Here is a 19,615-nt window from a genome sequence, read left to right on the forward strand (position 1 = left end):
AATGACATTTTTTTATTATTCTGCTTAAGTGGACGTCTTCATCATTTTCACCATTCTCTTGACCCTCAGTATTACTGTTAGCTAAACCCACATGTATTTTCTGACACACAGTATATTAAAGCATTAGCAATGCTGACGGATGATCCCCTCTTTTCGTCATCTTATGACGTGTTTGGGCAGGTATCAAGCCTATGTGTAAACGTGTGTTTCATCCTGAATCATCTTTCATATTTTATTAACTCTGAAGTGTTTTCATGCAGCATTTGGATGCTGGGAAGATGTCCTGTGTGACCAGAGACCAAATTTTGGACCACGAGACATGGTTCACACTCACAGCTGCGGGTGACTGGTACTGCAGACTTTCACTGAGCAGGAGTGACCTCGCACACAGAGTTTGCAATGGTGTCCTGGCAAGCAGAGAGAAGGTCCTCCAGTACCAACAGTGCCATCTCCTCTAGGATGTTGTCCATATTGACCTGCATACCCGTATAGCACTGAGCACAGCACGGGGCCAAGCCCGGGGCAGGTCTGTGTGTGGTTGGATTTGCTGATCACAGGCATCCAGTTGTCTCATCAAATGTCCTCAGTTATCTCTTCGCTGGCTCTTGGCCAAGGTCCGTGTATGGTCAGAAGAGGTGGTTGATGCAGTCTTCCCACACGGACACAGTGGGCAGCTCACCAAGGCTGTTTTGACACCAAATGGAGTTTGTTTAAGATCCTGGCACTTTTCCCCATTCCTCGCACCGCTTCTGGATTACCTGGCTGATATCAGGGGCTTTCTGCACAGCTCAGGTGTACAACTTCCGTCCCCCATCATGTTTGATGACCTGAGACAACACTACTGAGCATCTTCAAAAGCTTCACCCAACACCTTTTTCTGGGAATGGGCCCTTCTTATGTGCCTGGGAAAGGCCATGACATCCCAAACCTGGATGCCCAATGAAAAGTTACTGCCTCTTGGATCACATCTCTAAGCAGATCTAAACATAATTGTCCATTTTGCTAGGTCCTTATCTGTATTTTTTCTCCCCCCACCCTGTGGTGACTCCTAACCCTGCGCATCCCAGGGAACTAATCACTCACACACCCCTGCTTCATGTTGTCCATCCAGCAGTCTCCCCTGCTCTTCCCTGGAGCTCCGTCTCCCACTCCTCCCTTCCCCAGCCCTTCAGAAAGAGCCTCTCTCCCACTACCTTCTTGGTGCTCTTCTGGCAAAATGTTAAGAATAAGGAACATCCACATTAAAAAATAACTCTCATGGGTTGCAGTTAATGACCATCACTGAAAACAAGACAGATGAAGGGGCCGAGGAGGGGCAGGAGACCAGCCAGCACAGCCCTAGACAGAAGTAAGCACAAGAGCTTGTGTGGAAGAGAAGGGGATGGATGAGACGGCCACCTTCAAGCAACTGACCTTGGCACCAAGCACGCCTCTGCTGCTGCCCTCCTGCACATGGATGTCCTCACAGACTCCAAGGCTCAGCCCTGCTTGCCTCCAGACATTTCCCAGCCAGGGCTGAAGAACCTGGCTGTAGGGCCACCAGTGTAGGGGGAGCATGGTCCTCCCCATCTCGCCGGTCACAGTTGCACAGGGTCTGCAGAGTAGATGAGCAGGAGACAAAAGCTGAGCTACCCCTGCTCTGTATGCTCAGCTTCGCTTGCTTCTTACTATAACAACATAAATGTCTGAAATAATGTCTGAGAGAGTGCCACCGTGAATTTTGCTGTATAAAATCCTCCCCATGACAGCTAGCTGTCATACTACACTGACATCTGAACCCAGATGCGATTGCTAACCCATTATATTTATAAATAAATTCTTCACCAACCAGCGTGGCTATGGCATCTCCTTCTTCCAGTTTCCTTGGTCTGCATTGTGCCCACTCCTGTCTCTGCTCCTCATCACAGGGTCTCCGTCTGCACTCACCTGACACCTCCCTTTGCCTCCCCAAAAGCTGCTTGGTGGGCAAAACAGTGGTGCTCTTAAAAACCTGTTGTCTCCAGCCGAGTTAGCCCACGCTCCCTCATGGGTGACAGGGCTTCTGTGTCCTCCAATGCCACCTTCCTGCTGGGGGCCCTGAGCAGAGCTGCACGTGGCAGGATGGATGGCAAAGCCAAGGACAAGGACATGTCCCTATTCAACAGCAGCCAAAGCGAAGGAGGGCATGAGCTGGGGATGAGATTGCTTGCAAGGGTAATATCCCACCCCACACACACTCAAACATCTGACTGCTCTCCGTGTGTATAATGCTGAATTAACAGCATGCTTTACAATTAACCGTATATATTAAATGGACACAATCAAGTATAGGATTTTACTACCGACAAATACTTTTTCCATTAAAAGATGAATGAATAAAAGCCACCTATGTTATTCAGAGCCTTTGCGGTTTTGGGGGAAAAACTCAGTGGCAGTTGAGTTGCTTAACAGTTTAAATCCCTGTCCTAGTGTCTAAGGGGGGTGCCTCACCCTGGTGATGTCCAGATCCCATCCCTGCCCCAGCTAAGGAGCTGGAAAACTGAAATTCCTGCTCTTGTGATACTTCCCCAGCAGTACTGCTGGTCACAGAGGACTCGGTCTCCTCCACCCCTTTGCTCAGAAGCAGAACATACCCCATTGGCTGCATCAACAGAGTATCCCACCAGCCTGGGCTGCTGAATATGACTTAATGCTTCTTTTCATAACTGGTGCTTGCTTGGACTTACTTGCTGTTACTCCCCTTGCACAGCGGAGATCGTAACGCCCTTAACCCGAAGGTCTGTGCCTCCATTTCAGTGCCAAATGCAGACTTGCCTGTCCGAGAGCTTATTCTTTCCCCACCTCTATCAGTCTCAGGCCAGGTCCTCCCTCTCCCTTCACCTGGGCATGAAATCCCAGCACCGCTTGCAGGCAGGCAGGTCCCCGCCAGCCAGGTTTCCACCTGCTATCTCTGCACTTTATGGCATTCACATGGTCTGTCATGCTGTATTTCATCCGCCTGAGCGCCGTCGTCAGGGACCTCGAATATGCTTTGGAAAAGCCTCGAGATGTACCTTTGGAGCAAAATAACAGCGAGGTAATGGATAGATGTAATGCAGCGTGAAAAAACCTTAGGATCAGAGAGGCTTTTCAAAGCAGGGTGATGGGGAGAAATTCTGCCAAGAAATTAAATACTGAAAAATTTGATGGCATTGAACAGCATCATTAACCCCAAGCATTTAGGAATTGGAAGATGGGCCTGAAGAAAAAAAGAAAAGTAAAACAAAGTGATTGAGCACCATAATTACCTCCTTTATCTTCCACTTGAGGCATCTTCCAAATTTCCTCTGCAGTCCCAGAGAAGGGCTCAAAATTTTCCTTTGAAAAGCAACAAAAGTCAGCATGAGGCCCCAGGGGAGCTGCCGGCCACAGATGGGGCAGCGCCATGGTCCCCAGCACCGCAGCACATACAGACAAGCAGGGATGAGCTGTGCCTCAACAGAGATTGGGTGGATCTGGGCCCCTCTCTTGCCAAAACCATTGCCCCTGCTGAGCTCTGGGAAGCCACAGGCACGCAGCATCCCCACGGGCACGGCTCAGCCCCTGCTGAGGCCAGGCTGGAGGTTGCTCACAGGCAAAGCTCCGCACAAGATTACCACGAGGTGCCAGCTCATTTGGGAATGGCCACATGGCATGGCAAGGGGTGATTTAAGCAGCAACAGGTGTTTTTGTTTTCAGCTTGCCATTGCTGCTTTTCTAACTGTCCTGACCATTGTCCTGACCTGGGGCTTTGTACGCAGCAAGTCTCGACCAGGCTCTCACCTGCAGCCTGGGCTTTTTTTTAAGCACAGAGACAAGAAGCAAGCAGGAGAGCGAGGACTGGTTTAGGGCCCTGACACCCACAAGATGGGGGTCCCAGCACTCCTGTCCCCGAAAGCCCTTGGCCAGCGCTGGATGATGGGCTCAAAGCAAAGTATTTCAAGGGGGAAGAGTCACAGAGCAGAGGCTGTGGAGAGACAACCTGCAGAGCTGACCACTGAGCAAATATTTTTACTTTATTTACTTAATGTTTGCAAAGCTCATGTAATAATTTAAGAAAAAAAAATCCAGCAAACCTTATCATGACAGAATTAAAAGCATGAAGTGTTGGCAACAACCGTGGTGCCACCAGCACAGCTGGTGCCAATCTCTGCACTCCTGCGCCCTTGTCCCTGGGTGCCCATCACCCCTCCGCACAGGGCTGAGCATCACCCCATGGTGTGGTCCCTGCCAACGGCAGCCGATCCAGCCAAGGCCTCTCCAGGCAAGGGACTGGGCCCTGCCTGGGCACATGCCGACGGCTGAGGCAGGCAAGTTGGTTCAAGCAGAGCTGCCTGGCAGCAGCGGCAGGACTGCGCCCTCTTTGCCCCAAGCCATCGAGCCCAGAAACTGTGGGTGCAGACTCAACAGGTTGGCAGGGCTGGTGCTGCCCACCCGGGGCTCCGTCTGGCTCCCCTTACCCACCAGCACTGAGGGAACCACGGGACTTGATTCCCCTAGTGCTGAAAAACCACAGGACTCGATTTGCCTGCCTTTCCCCACATCACTTCGCCCCCGCTCCAGATTTCACTTGAATTTCCACGTCTTTTCCAGCCTGGCGGCAGCAGCCACCCACACACCATGCTCCACCATCCCTTGCTGCCATCGTTCCCCGAGCCCGGGGCTTTCCCCACCTCCAGGCGTCAAGCCCCCAAGAGGTGCAAACACTTTTTCCACTATGTTTTCACTTTTCAGAGCTGCTGCCAGGCTCAGCCACGCACCTTTCCTCTGCCTGGTGCGTGACTCCCACCCATTGAACTGCAGCAGAGATGACTGACCTGCAGGCCAGTGCCAGGCTCAGGATGCCGCCCGAGATGACCAGCACTGCAGTGGGAGCACGCAAGTTCAGTGCCATTGACACCAGTCACCAGCTGGTATTTGCACACGCATCTGCAGCCTACAGGGCGGCCGTGCTGGAGAGATGGCAAAATAAATAACGCTTAAGCCTGTGGTCATGCCATCCATCCACAAGCTGTGTGTGTAGGCAAACAGATCAATGGGGTAACGGAGGATTGCCCTGCGCAAACAAGAAACTGCAAGATGCACCAAAACCCCCACAGCCACCCCAGCCGCAGCAGCTACTGAAACTAGCCGAGAAGAAAAGCCAAAATATCCCTTCTGCGGTATTGTGAACCACGCAAAGGTACCCAATGAAGAGCACTGGTGGTTCAGTAGGGCAGTCCAAGGACAAACAGAAAAACAAGTTTAAGAGCTCATTTTTTCATTAAAGCAATTCATCTAGTTGAGGGTTCATTAAATATAATATTTAATAATTTAATCATCATAACAAATCAAGTAATCTAAAATAACAAACCACCCAAATTGAGGAGCACCATGCTCTTGCAAAGCCTTGAGAAAAAGCTCCTGCAATTAATCTATATAGACAGAAGACCCTTGACCAAGCTGCAGAATTCAGCTTTGCCATGCAAAAAAGATCAGATCTTAAAAGCTTAACTAACCGTTTGTGATATTAGAGCCCCAAGTCACACGCCAGGGAAGTAGCACAGATTTCCCTGTAAGGCTGCCTGGCTTGGGAGTTCAAAGCGCATCTTTAGGAGCTCACCTTTCATCCACTGATGCTCCGCTGCAGATAACAGCTGCTTAAAAACACACTTTCTTCAAATACACTAGATGAACGGAAAAGGGCCGATGGCAGCAGGAGGAGGGAGGGATGGCGTAGGCGCACACACGCACGCTGCGTAAAGCCTTGGGAAGACACAGCCATCACACTCCAAAGAGGCAGAAGCACTGCTGCCATTTTGCAGCCAGCCCTGCAGCGGGTCCATCCTCATGCTGAGGTTTGCTGCGAGACAGCTGCCACACCACAAACAGGTAGTACAGGGGCTAAACCCCACTCAGCCTTTCAGTGGACACCAACTTGAGGGGAGATGACACTTGGCATCACCTGGCACTTCCGCATCACTCAGGCATCCCGGGACTTGCTGGGCAATGTCCTGCAGCATCTCCCTACACCTGGGACACAAACTCCGCAAGCACAGCCCGTCCCAGAACTTGAAATAAATAAGAAATATTACCTGCCTTTTTCTAGCCCAGAAATCTCCTGCTGCCCACGCTGCTCCCCACTGAGCCCTGGGCATGCCGACGCAAGCCCAGCAACTGGGAAGCTGCCGGTGCAGAAGCTGCCCCAGGACAGCACCCTGCAACCCCTGCAGGTGCTGGGGAGCCAGCTAAATTTAGCAAAAGCTTGTCAAGACATTTTCTAACAGTGAAGAAGAGGAGGTGAACACCACTCCAGACACTGCAGCAACAGCAGCATTAGGATTATTCTGGAGAATTGGTGTGGACTTCAGAGTGTTTTCATATAGGGAAAGTCAATACCTGCAGCTTCCCTGGTAGTCCCCCATGCCGCCTGGGAAGTGCTGGTTGCAACCGCTCCTCCTGGAGAGACACCCACCGCTCCTGGTAGCCATCATGGGCTGGCGCTTACATGAAGCACCTCAGACCTGGCAGCCAGGGACAGCTGCTGGCACTGCTGTGAGCCACAGCACCCTGCTCCAGAGGTGCGGCCACGGGAGATGCCATCCACCGCCGCATGGGGCGCAGAAGGTAGCAATGCCCCCCGATGCTTTTGTTCAACCTCCAGCAGAGACCATCAAGCATCACTGACCCACTATGCATCCAAGCTTACTGATGGCTTTTCCATTTTGTTTTACTGCCACAGGAAAGGGTCCTACTGAAACAAAATGCTATGGGGCTTCCCCACGCTCAAAAATTTATGAGGTCAGTTGAAATCAAGCAGGGAATAAGAATGGGACTAAACACTTCTTATGTGAGACTAGCAGCAAGGCTGGCATTGGGATTATTTGCTTCTGCAAAGAAGAGAAACTAGTAAATGATCACTGTGAATTCATGTTATAGATCCCCTGTCAAAAAATAAAGGGGGAAGAGCAGAAGCGCCTACTATATAAAAGACTCATCATTAGAAATGAACATATAAAATTTAATAGCTTGGTTTAAAATACATTCTCAATTAAAAAACAGCAGGCAAAACCAAAAAAATCAGTTTCGTAAAACATACATGACATTGCTGCTACTGTTACAAGACCCGTGTCCCAGAACATCTTAGAGTGGAAAACAATCGTCAGATTTAGTTCATGTACTTCATTAAGCAGTAAAAAGAAATAACATTCATGTCAGTCCTACCTCTATGGAGATTCTAAATCTACTTCCCTGACCCTAGACTGAGTTTTTGTAATAAAACTTCCATTTTCAGTAAAAATGTGTAAATATATAAGTATTCTATATATCAAGTTTAAAAAAAATTCCCTTGCCATAGTAACATTATTCCGCGTGACTGCTGAACGGAAGCCCAAGCAGCAGGTTGGTGTTGGCTGGGTACGAGTCCCATGGCTGCTCTGCAGGTGCTGGATTCTTGTATGGGGTGGCAGGTGTCAGCCAAGCCTCTTCAGCGCTGTGCTGCAGGCCGGCTTCTCTCCTTCGGCTTCAAGCCCATGGGCTCCGTCCATGTGCCCACAACCATGGATGCATCCACACAGAGTTTGCTCGACTCTGGCCACAGAGTGAAGAGGGAAGCGCAGGGTGACCAGAGTGCTGGCAAGCCTTTGTGGGGCCAGTCAATGGAGGAGGAGGGGGGAATGGAGCTGTCTATGAACCAGCTCAGGATTGGTCCAAACACAAATCCCAAAATATTACATTTCATGTAAATCATTAAAAAAATATGGTAGGGAGGGACTTCAAGTGGTCACCTAGTCTCTGCACCAAGGGAGAATCAATTATGCCTCTGCCAGTGCAGAGGTACCTTTGCCCAGCCTGGCTCTGAAGACCACTGATGCCAAACTCCACCACCTCCCTGGGCAACCTGCTCTTCTCACTAGAGAAAGCTGCCTTGACACCTAACCTGAATTTCTACAATTTACACCCACTATTTCTCATTATGCTTGCAACGGACCAGGAGAACACTCCCATGTGTTGGGAGGCTGCTCCCCTCAACCTTCCCTTCTGAAGATGATCCCTCATCAGGCAACTCGTCCAGCCCTTCCTCCTCAGAGCCACGAGCTCTGGCTGAAGGACCAGGCAGGTCTGGCCTCTCTAGGTCATCCGATAGGACTAGGCTCTGCTGTAAGGGCTGGGCTCACCACAGGGCGTAACGCTCCGGCACAGGCCTCGGCAATGCCGAGTAGCACAAAAGGTGGGTCTCCTGTTTCTTGCAGGCCATGCTCCTGTTTATCCACTCAACGTGGCATTTGCCTCCCTCTTCCAAACAGCAGCATGACACAGCTGAACAACACTGGGTTATGATTTGTTAACCATTAATTAGAATTGTTAGCCATTACGTAGAATCATAGCCTACTTTTCCCAGACTATTTCTCCAGCCTATCCAGATTGACTTTCATGTCCTAGGTGAGGCGTGTGCAGCTTTGTGCTGTCTGAAAATATTATAAACCTCTTTCATTATGCAGATCCCTAACAAAAGCAGAGTGACACTGGACCTAGTACTCATGCTCATCTGCTCACCCTGTAATGCAGGTTTTTGCCTTAGAGCCAAGTGCTGCTGTTCAAATGCTCCTCTCCCACTTGCTACTAACCAGAGGTGCCTTTCCTTCATAAGCACATGCAGGCAATGAGTAAATACTGTACAATCTACTGCAGAGCAGTATTTTTTGGAGGTGTTTGGCACTCCCAGCTGGGGCTAGGCTCAGGACGCCAGCTACCAGCTGCCCCTGTTTGGTCTCTCCACCTCAGCAGCCGGTCAACGCAGTGTACATACACCAGGAATACTTAACCTGCTTACAGCCCCTGGTTCTTGCTACCGCTTGGCCTGCCAAGGCAAGATGCCACCTTCCTCTCTCAAAAGCTTTGCCTGTGCACTTCCAGTTGTTGACATCCTAGGACCTTGCAAGCTGGCTATGACCCACGGGCTCATTCAGCCTGAGCTGCTGCTGTGGGCAGCATCCAGCTGAGCCTTGAGCACACTGCTACAGAAAAAACTCTACCCTCTGGGAGACCTTCCTGACCCCAAGAAGTGAGATTTCAAGGAAACTATGTCTGCTCAGCTCCTCTTGGGGCTCAGCTGAAATCACCTCTCAGGGCAGCAGCACACAGCTGTCTCAGGGCTCAAACTGGCAGTCTGTAAGAGAAGCCAGGACTGGCTGTGCAGGAGGGTTTAGGAGAGAGCCGGTACCTTTTTCCTTCCACACAGGAAGATCCATGTTGAACAAGCAGGTCTCTTGTGCCTTCTATGAACGTACAAACGTGCTCACCTTTGGTGCCTGTTAAGGGTTTGCCCGTTTTTAAATAGCTACGTTAAATAACTGTTTTCTCTGTATATGGCATCCTTTTAGATGGACTTCATTGCATATATTCACGGTATATACAGAACACCATATTTTATATATATTATATATCACTTGTATGTACACATTTACAAACCTTCAAAAATATATTGCACTTATATACAATATAGCTTCATCTGATGAGAGTTCACACAGTTACTAAGGCGAGTTCTTCATAAGCAAGGCAGTTTTACATTCCCCCCAAATGACACAAGTGATTTCAACAGTCTGCCCTGTTCAAGAGTAAACATTATAAAGACTTTTCTCCAACCTGCACGCAATGCCTACTAGTATCAATTAGTAGTTTTGCAGCTCTACCTAGCAGAAAACAGTCCAATAAAAACAGTATTAGCTGGTAACGGGCTCAAACATGGTTACTGAATAGATAAATAAGATATCACCACTCTAAAAGGCCACTTTCCAGGAGTTTTCCCCTCCCGTATTTACTAGTGTTTTATACATGCTCTCTATTTAATCTCCGATCTTTGCTTGCTCATTTCAAGTGCAAATAAGGTCATGAGCATTACAATGTTCTTTGGAAAGAACAGAAACACAAATGTATTAAGCAAATCCACTGCTCTGCTCCCCAGAACAAGTCAAAACCTGGCTTTCTTCTGGAGAAGGTGATTAGTGTTTTGCCCAACATACTAAATTATGGGAAAATGTTCATTTGAGATCTTTGTTTAAAATCCACAGAGGATCCGTGATCTTAAATCTCAGTCAGAGTGAGCTTGTAAGATCCTCCAACTTCTTCAATCTGCAACTGGAAGGTATCTTCATTAGAATAGTGTTTCACAATGTTATCATCCATGTTGACCAAAATCCTGGAAAAAGTAAAATAAATCAGGGATGTTATAGTTCTGAATGCCAAAGACAGCAAAGGCGCCCTCAGACCTCAGGGAGCTTGGACTGTCCGGCGGTAACAGAAGGTCCCCACTTACCTCTCTCTGACTCATTGCTCCCTATAGCAGATCTACCTGTCCTTACCCAAGCCTGCCGCCAAGGCTTTCATCCATGCTTCTAGGATCCCAGCAAAAGGGTTAAGCCTGGCTCCTGGACCAGGGAAGGAGAGAGATCTTGGGACTGGCAGAAATCCTTTTGAAGCTAGGGACACTTGGGCAGCCTTGGGGCTTTGAACTGGTTTGTTTGACAGTTATGGACAATCAGCACACAACTCTACAGAGCTTGCATGGAAGAAACCACCGATGCTTTGCCAGCTACTTCTTTCATTTGCCAGAAAGGTCAATACTTGTATGCTTGTGCACACACACACACACAGAGCTGTCCTTAGCAGTGGTTTAGCTACCATCAATTTAAAACTTCTGCAGTTATTTTGGTGGGGTAATTCTGCTATGAAAGCACAACCCTTGAAACTACATTCCAAAGGTGATTAAAGGACATAACTTTCTGGCCAGAGGGGCTTTGGGGAAGGGGCTGAGACACCAAAGTGACTTTAGAGAAAAACCAAGAAAATTGCTGAGATATTAAAAGGAAAAACAAAAGCAGACATTTTTCAGGAACTCAATTATTTATGCTACAAAATAAAAAGATCATGGAATGTGGTCTCTGTGGGGAACAGGCACTTCTCGATAAAATTCTCTTCAATTTAGCCCACAAAAAGACAAACAGGTTTAATGATTGTAGGCACATGCAGACATAGTTGAGTACAGTTAACCACTGGAACAATTTAACATGGGTTGAAGTAGGTTCTTTGTCACCTGGAGTCTTTAAACAAACTGAATTATTATTCCTCTGACATGATCAACTCTGATTCAAATAGCAATTAACTCACAGAGGTTCCATGACTTGTATTTACGCAGGAAGTCAGACTACATATTTCTATAAGACCCTTCTGGTCTTCAGCTCTACGAATGACGTTGGAATGTGCGTAGGTTGCGTGCACACACACATATCTGCAAATGGCATTTGCATACGTGCAGTGCATGGAGGAATTATAAAGCAGATTTGTCTACAGGTTTGAAAGAAGGAGTTCATATCCTCAGACAGTTGCTGCACAGGTGCATACTCACCCTTTTTTACATTTTTTGAAGATTTTTCCTATTTTATCAAAAGGAACATCATACTTGTCAGATATCTAGAACAAAAGAAAGCAAGCATTGGTGAAGCACGGAGACTGCTGGCATTGTCTTCCACTTACTATTTTACAGAAAGGAACAAAAAAAAAGGTCTGCAGATGAAGACAACTGCTCTACCCTATAAAGGCAATACTAAATCCTGAACTATAGCATAAGCCTACACATGAGAACCCCTCCTCTGCAGTTTGCCAGTTTCTGTGCAAAAAACAAACCATATTCTAAACATGGCCACTGACTTCTCATATAGCAACCCCTGCCCCCACACCAAAAAGCCCACACATTAAAAATCTACCCCACACCCTGGTTCTCATCCTCTCTTGGCTCTCTGTTCTCTTAGCATACCAAAAACAATTTTTAAATTCAGTGTCAGAGGGATCAAGTGAAAACTAGTTGTCACAGTGGCTGGTCTAGGAAGAAAATAGCAACAGAGCGAAGACCTCTGCTAAGAACACGTGCTGATCAGAAATGTCCCCCTTACCCAGCAGGGTGACCTCAAGTGTGAAACCACAGCCACTAATCACAACACTTCGCTGTACCAACCTCCAGAAAGTCATGAGGTCAGTAACCTAAGCCTGGTTTACTTGGCAGATTGCTCTAGCATACCAACAGCAAATACCAAACCAATATGCTGTTTCAGGATGCAAAAGCACAGGGGATTTCCTCCAAGCTACAGTTGTGAGCTCTTGGTTCCTTGCTTTAAGGAGTCCAAGTGAAACAACAAATGTGCAGCCTCACTTCAGGACCATGAGGTAAGGGGGACTTCATAGCCTTCAATTCCCCTCCCCATTAGCCCCCACCTCCAGCCTGCCCGTGCTGACAAAGCCCCATAGCCAGGAAGAGAGCTTCAGGTTACAGAACCATATCTCGGTCCCAAAGCTAATGGCAAGACCTGGCTGTACAGCCCCAAAGCCTCCATCCTCTAAGCATCGACAAGGCATTAGTCACAGAAAGAGGCAGCCAGAAATGTCAGTTTTGAGCTTGTGCCAAACATTACACCATTCCCCGGAGCTAAGCTCTGTGTTTCCTTTGCAGCACTGCAGCAGCAGGGGTAGTGGAAGGCTATTTTGGAAGTCGAGTACCAGAGAGCAATTTCACGCACATGTGTGCACAGATATATAAAGTCTTCAAGCACGCTCAGAAGCTGGGACTTGGAGCTCTTCACAGGCAGGTTATGAAAGGGGAGAGGAGGTCCCCAAACAAAGCTTTGAAAGGCTGAAATAAACCCAAGCCACTGAACTCATACTGGAAATCACTCCGTCTTCTAATTAAAATACCCTCTCTGATTTGAAGCTGCATTTTTTGATACAGCTAAGAAGAGACCTACACAGCTGCTTCTGCACCTTGGCCAAAGCAGAGCCTGAATAAGGACTGAGTCTAGGAGGCTCTCTCTCCAGCAGCGCCTGTCATTTTGGGACTGTCTTAGGTATCCAGTCCAAAAATGACACACCTGTATTTTCAGGAATGATGAGAAATACCTTCTTACACCCAGACCCCACAAATGTGGGGTAAGGTACTTAAAAGCGAAGATTCCTGAAGTCCCTTAATAAGGAATTAAACCATTATTTACATTAATTTCCACGTTATTGAAAGGAAATCAGCCTTACACTTCTTATCCAGAGAGCAGGAATATGTGGACACAAGCTGCGATTGAGAGCCTAGGTCCAGTGAATGCCCAGTGTGTAAGGACTGGATAGCCAGGGACTACACTCGCTTCTTCTCAAACTGGAGGTGAGGACTGCAAAACAGCCTTATTACTTACCGCTTCCATTAGACCTTTCAGAGACGGTGTCTTTAACATTAGCGCATCAAAGACTTCCTCTGACTCTTTTCGGACATACAGCAACACTGAAAAGCAAATTGGAGAGAAGAATGAACTGCATAACCGCTCCTCAGAAAAGATCTGTATATGGTAGTGGCTAAGCACTCAGTAACATACACTGAGGATCTTATGAAGAGATATACACACATACATTCAATATACCTTGAAGATCGCATCACAAACACGCAGAGCTAGGTTAGCTCAAAACATACTCTTTGCACACAGAAATACTGCATGCTTAAGCATCTTGATTGTCAAAATACTACCACATTTCTCTCTATTTGGTATTTTCTCTATTATTTGACAAAAGGTCATATCTGAAAGATGGAAACAAGGTACACAAAACACGGAGCTTTGAGACTCATAGTTCCCTCCATATCTCGCAAGTCATTTGCCATAGACTTTGCACAATAAAATGATTTGACAGATGCTGCCGCAGCAGATGAAGCCATCCTGGACACCTTCTCATTTTAAAATAATTTATTTCTACAGTCCTCTGCTCCTCCTATGCTGTCTCATCTCTCTTCCTACCCTTTGCCATGTTTCAGTAATACTCATACCACCACAGCTGACATACAATGCAGACAGTCTCCTCCTAGGAGGGGAATGAAATAGTAATAAACCCAATTAGGTAAGCATCCCTAGCGTTCTTAAGCTAGCAGAGTCATTGTATGTAACATCAACCTCATTAAAAACGGCATTAAAGCTGAAGAATAAGCCATAAGAGCAAGAAAGCTTGGACTTCAACAGCTTTGCTGTCTTTAATCTATCTTCTAATGACCAGGTATTGCAGACTGGATTGTTTAAAAGGGTTCATCAGCCACAGCTTTGACACACCTGTTAACATGGAACAATTACTGGCATATCTAACTGAACAAGGTGAACTCAGGGCAGCACAGCACCTTGATGGATTTCCTCTGCTAAAGGCAGGTCAAAAAAAACCAACTGTAGATTTAAAAAACAAAGGCAACACACACACACTCAGTTACAGCACAGGTTGGACGACAACACCAGCCAAAGGAGAGAGAATCCCGCGGGTGTCATTTTATGACATACAGAAACAAGAAAAACCAAGTAGTCTGATTTCCTTTTACAAAATCTACCCTTCCTTACTAGTTTATCCAGATTACAGAGATGCAGCCCCATTAAGGTCAGACTTGCTAGACTTAACCTTTGCCGCATCACAAGTTTGATCCTCTTCTTTTAATCCCTTAAGCTTTGTCGTGGTCCTTCCACACATGACTGTCATCACAGGCAGGTAATCCTCTACACCATCTCCAAAGGGACCTTTCATCTCCTTCCACAACACCACATCAACATCCACTCCCACATCAAATTGCAAAGGTTGACAACAGGTTAAAAATAGGGAGAACATTCTCCCAGTTTGGGTCTCAATGGTAAATAGCCCATTTTCCAGCACCACAAAAGACACAACAGTTTTATACCCAGAACCAGTTCTTGGCATTCTTTGCTTTAAGTCCTAGAGAAGATTTCCAAAGTATTTTGTAGCAGATTATGTGATGAATTCTCTCCCCCAATTCACCAAGGAGATTGGTAAAATGCTCACCTCCTCTGAGTCTCTTTCCTTACAGGTTCAGAACCAGTCAGTGTCCAAGTTGGCAGAAAAAAACCCAGAAGTCCTGACATTGTAAGAGATTTATAGAGCTGAACTACAGCCTGATATACAAATTCTTTCTACTACTACTTGAAAAAAATCAGGCTACCAGAAAAATTAGGCTAAAGTATACTCCAAAATAAATTAAAACAACTCATTAATTTCAGATGCATCTCTCTATCATGATGGTCAAATACTCCAATAATTCAGCCTCTGAAAGAAGAAAATAATACCTCTTTTTGGTTCTTCTATTCTGGCCATCTTATTCGGAGTAGCAATAAAGTCCTCTTCACCGATGTAGGCTCCTCTCTTCAGGTTGGAGCTGTCATTGACAGAGCAAAAAGTTAGCCGTGGTACAATTACAGGGACTTACCCCTGTCTGACGGCAAGACTTCAGTAGGCTGAAGTAGCACAGCTCTTACCTTTCGCCCTCCAGTTCTTCCGAAGCAACAGGAAGGACCTTTTAAAACAAAGGGGAGATTTTTTTGACAGACGCAGAAAGACACATGCTGAATTAGCTAGCTAGTGAGAACGTTATATGGTACTCAGTCCTCGGAAAACACTACAAAGGGCTCTGAGCGATACAAAACAAAATTGCATAAGGACAGACCCATTAGCTAATGTAACATGGTCTTGTCAGCAATGCCCTCCCCATCCCTCTAAGTGCTATCTGTTAATAGCGCCTTAGCAATAGCTTTGTTTGCGTTACAGTCACTGGCATAGAACAACAATCCTGCTGCATCCGGCATGAGCAGAGGTCCAACAGCATCAGGTTAAAAGAGAGGGAATGCCTGAGCCCAGGGCAGGAGCTGCAAGGGATAGGCAGATGGCTCACCTACCCAACTCACTTGTAAGCACATCAGTACAGGACATAGGGGAAACCAAGGCTGTCAAATAGGGAGCCAGACACAGCTATGCTACTAGAAGATGCTTTGGGCCAAGCAATAAATATCAGCCTTCATTTTAATTACACAAATAATACTCGCACTTCGGGTTGTGAAAATTTTATGCAGAACTATAATTTATTTCCTCCTATTACCTTTCAACCCTATATCAAACAACACTTTGGCTCAATCTTCTAACAGCTAGTAAGCATCATCTTTATCTTTTTTCATAAAGAGAAATTAAAGGACCTCAAATGAGAGAAACCGGAACATACAAGAGCTAACCAGCTTTCTATTTGGACTGGCATAGAGTCTTCTGTCAGACCTCAGTGCTAGAGCCTACATAGGAAAACATGCGGAAAGGTCAGCTTTACGGATACAAGTTTATTCTCCAGCCCTACCATGAGTTTAGACAATGCTCTTAAAAAGTAAGGTTTAGATTATGTTAGTGCATGCCAGAACTCCCAGCACAGGGAAGTTCAAAATTTTGAAACTTGGTTGCACTCTGATTTTTTCCCTTCCAGCTTCCTGTCAGCTGGGACTTTCCAGGAACGCTGAGGCAGGGCGCTCTGGCAGCAGATCACAGAGCTGACACACTTGCCAGTTCCACAGAATGGATTTTCACCCTGCAGCAGCAGGCTGGAGGAGCCCAAGGTCTACAGCAGTGCACCAGGAACCCAGCAGACTTTAAAAGAGAAAACCAGCCTGCAGTTCATTCAACGAACTCTCGGCTGGAGATACTGTGGAAAAATCCTTTCAGGTTCACGGGAACAAGAGTTCATAGGAAAATAATTTAATAATAAAACATCCCCAGTTAACTCCAGCCAATTTGTCTAGGAGCAACACCTCTTGCGCAGATGAGACTCAGCCTGTATTTGTTTACAGCGTCAATGCAGACAGTCTGGCATCTCATATGTATGCATCCCAGGCTTTTTGCAAATACATCCCATACCCTCCTCATCCCCATACCCATAAGCTTTACTTACATGAGCCCCACGCTGAAGATTTGCAAAGTGAATGTCAGGAATGAAAAGGACAGGCTGAGTGTCTAGATCCATGAAGGGCTTGAAGATGGTGATGTCCGTACGTTTGTGTGAAGGAAGCATGGGCACTTTGACATCAGAAACTGCAAAGACCAAAGATTGGAATAGAGTATAGCGAAGGCACTGACGGGGCTGTGGCTTTCCTACATCATTTAAAAGGCACATATGCTGCTAAACAAGGGTACTCTGTAGTCAGGGTCAAAGGGAGAAGCTCCTGTGGCAGAGGTGTTTGAACCTGCGTTGTCTACCTCTCAGATGAGGGCCCAGACCCTGAGGAAACAGCTTGTTTCACAAAGTAGTAGAAATTTGCTTCATCGCTTCAAGTTAGCTGCTTGACTTTGTTCAGATATTAAACTGGGCTGGGAGAATGGTCTGGCCACTCACCCCAGAGGAACCTGGATCTTCCAGGTACCGAGCAAACCATCCAAACAGAGGGCAAAAGCTAGTCCAAGTTCCCCCTTCTCCCTAGCTGTTCCCTCAAAAGGTTGCTGATTTCCAACACCAGGAAGGCAGAAAGAAGACAGAGAGACAACTCGCAACCCATGTGGTTCCAGTTGGGAGCCTCTCAAAGATAACAGCACCACAGAAGCACTATCACACTATAGGGGTGGTACAAATACTGTTTCTTGCAAGATGCTATGTTTAGAGTTCCATTTCAATTCCACACTTTAAAATTTTACATTCATTGTTCATCTTGGTCACCTCAAGCTGCCAGACCCCAGTTCACCCCCCAGCAGGACCAGCACTGTCTCCCACAGAGCACTTTGGCTCTCAAGACACAGCAGCTGATGTAACACAAGCAACCAAGTGGACAGACTTCACCTGCAAAGACCCGCTAAGGAGAAAATATGGCAGGAGGTGACTTAAACTGCACTTCAGGCACCTTCATGTCAAACTGACGACTTCATTTTACCAAGTAGAAACGTTTCAATTTTGGGTCAAACCAGCTGCAAACAAAACACTTCATTTCTTGTGTCTCCAGTGGAAAATATACTTCTCCCCCAAAAAACCCTCAGTTTTCAAAGATTGCTCACTGTATAAATAACTGACCAAAAGCCACAAACCATTTCTGCTGTTGATAAGCCCATGTGCACAAAGCATTTGTGATCCCGGAGGTGGGTATAACAGCTGATGGTTTAAAGCAATCAAAAACTTCCCACACAATAACTAAACAACAATGGATTGGACTTTCCAGGAAAATGAAGGTCACATCAGGATAATCCCAAGCCTAGGAAATTCATACTGGAAAGCCACTTCTGTAAAATCGTAAGATCCCAGAAATCTGTATTGAAGTTGTTTGCACTATCCAGCCATTACACAAAGGGCTGCATGCAGTAATCTTCTGGGAGCTGTTAAGGCTACGATATTTGTGAAATGTGAAATGTGCTAAACCTACCTTTCATGATGTACTCTGGGGGAAAAGAAAAACCAAACAAATCAACCAAAAACCCAGCCCTTTCTGCAACTGCCCCTGAGCAAATGGGTTCCCTTGTAGCATTATCTTCTTCTGAAGCTGCTCCAGCAGCCTGTAGCTGCATCAGGAAATTCCTGCCCAACAAGCTGCAAGGTGCATGCTTGTTGAACCAGTTGGACCATTCATAGCACACTGAGCAGAGCAAGGGAGAGCACACATCCGCACCGTGCAAAGGAAGAAAGGGAGGTACATTTTCCTCCTCTAAGCAGCTCTACTGGTGAATAACTAGTCATCCAAACACAGGATCTGTTTTCCAGTCATCTGCAGCAGTTAAATGAAAGATATTCAGCAGGAAGAAGCTCCACAGCCTTTACATACTATGGTGCTGAGGCCTTCACATGTGCACAAACAACTTCTACTGAAATTATTTACTAAGGACCACTTTGCTCTAGAAGAATGAGCGTAGGGGCTGGTGGTTCAGTCCCAAGGTTGCCACTGCCTTGCTGCAGAGTTCTAAATGCATTTTTAACATGAGTTAAAGCCTACATTTAGGATGAAGCTGGAAACATTTGGAACAGCTCCAGTTCTCCCTGCCACCCAGAGCTGCAGGGGCTCCAGCAGTGCCCAAAAATCCCACCTCACCCTGTCACTTCAACTGCTAAAACCCATACCTGATGATTCCATCACCCTGTCTAGGACAGGAAGAACTATGTAGAAGTGAAGTCTTAAATGACCCAGTATATTGCAAAACACAATGATTCCATAAGCAACTGCTTAAAACAAGCACTATTCCATAGGGGATAAAAAACAGATTTAAGAGTTCTACTGTACAAGTTATTCGGAGCCAAAATTAGATCTGATATTTAAAATATTGATGAAATAATTTCTACTTACAGGCATTCAACTGAGAGCTGGGGTCAGTGCACTTGCCTTTTCTTTTACTTTGCTTTCGCTCTTCATCCCTGATCTTCCTCTCTGCTCCCTACCAGACAAAAGATTAAGGGAAGAGAGAGAGAGAAAGAAGGTCTTTTTAGTTTTTTGGGGGGTTTTTCATCTGCAGAGGCAGGAACACCCACCGATTCTTCTGAGCTGCAGTTTTGCCAGAGCATGCCAGCTTGGAGATGTTTGAGCCCTGTCATGTAATGAAATCCAACAACCATATCCAAGATGCAAACACTTGTTTTTCTTTCAAGTCAGATGGGAATATGATGAAAAAATACACACACAGCTATAACAACCCCATAAAGTGCAAGATAGGCTATGGATATTATCTACGTGGACTTTAGCAAAGCCTTTGATGCTGTCTCCCACAGTATCGCCCTAGAGAAGCTGGCAGCTCATGGCTTAGACAGGTGCACTCTTCACTGGGTAAAAAACTGGCTGGACAGCCAAGC

The 19,615-nt window shown here is 46.4% G+C and overlaps 1 protein-coding gene across 2 annotated transcripts in view; it reads right to left on the reverse strand.

Moving 5' to 3' along the window:
* Nucleotides 1–6,978: 6,978 nt before the first annotated feature.
* The window catches only part of GRHL1 (grainyhead like transcription factor 1), a 45,876-nt gene continuing 33,239 nt past the window's right edge, over nt 6,979–19,615 (reverse strand). For both annotated transcript variants that reach the window (XM_075086838.1, XM_075086837.1), the window contains exons 10-16: nt 19,116–19,203; nt 16,751–16,890; nt 15,303–15,340; nt 15,114–15,202; nt 13,206–13,291; nt 11,381–11,445; nt 6,979–10,174 (exon numbers count right to left, since the gene is read on the reverse strand). In XM_075086838.1, the coding sequence (XP_074942939.1) occupies nt 10,060–10,174; nt 11,381–11,445; nt 13,206–13,291; nt 15,114–15,202; nt 15,303–15,340; nt 16,751–16,890; nt 19,116–19,203 (621 nt within the window). In that variant the 3' untranslated portion in view covers nt 6,979–10,059. The remainder of the gene's footprint in view (nt 10,175–11,380; nt 11,446–13,205; nt 13,292–15,113; nt 15,203–15,302; nt 15,341–16,750; nt 16,891–19,115; nt 19,204–19,615) is intronic.

The sequence above is a fragment of the Phalacrocorax aristotelis genome, chromosome 3 (assembly GCF_949628215.1).
Source record: "Phalacrocorax aristotelis chromosome 3, bGulAri2.1, whole genome shotgun sequence".
In the NCBI taxonomy this organism is placed as follows: domain Eukaryota; kingdom Metazoa; phylum Chordata; class Aves; order Suliformes; family Phalacrocoracidae; genus Phalacrocorax; species Phalacrocorax aristotelis.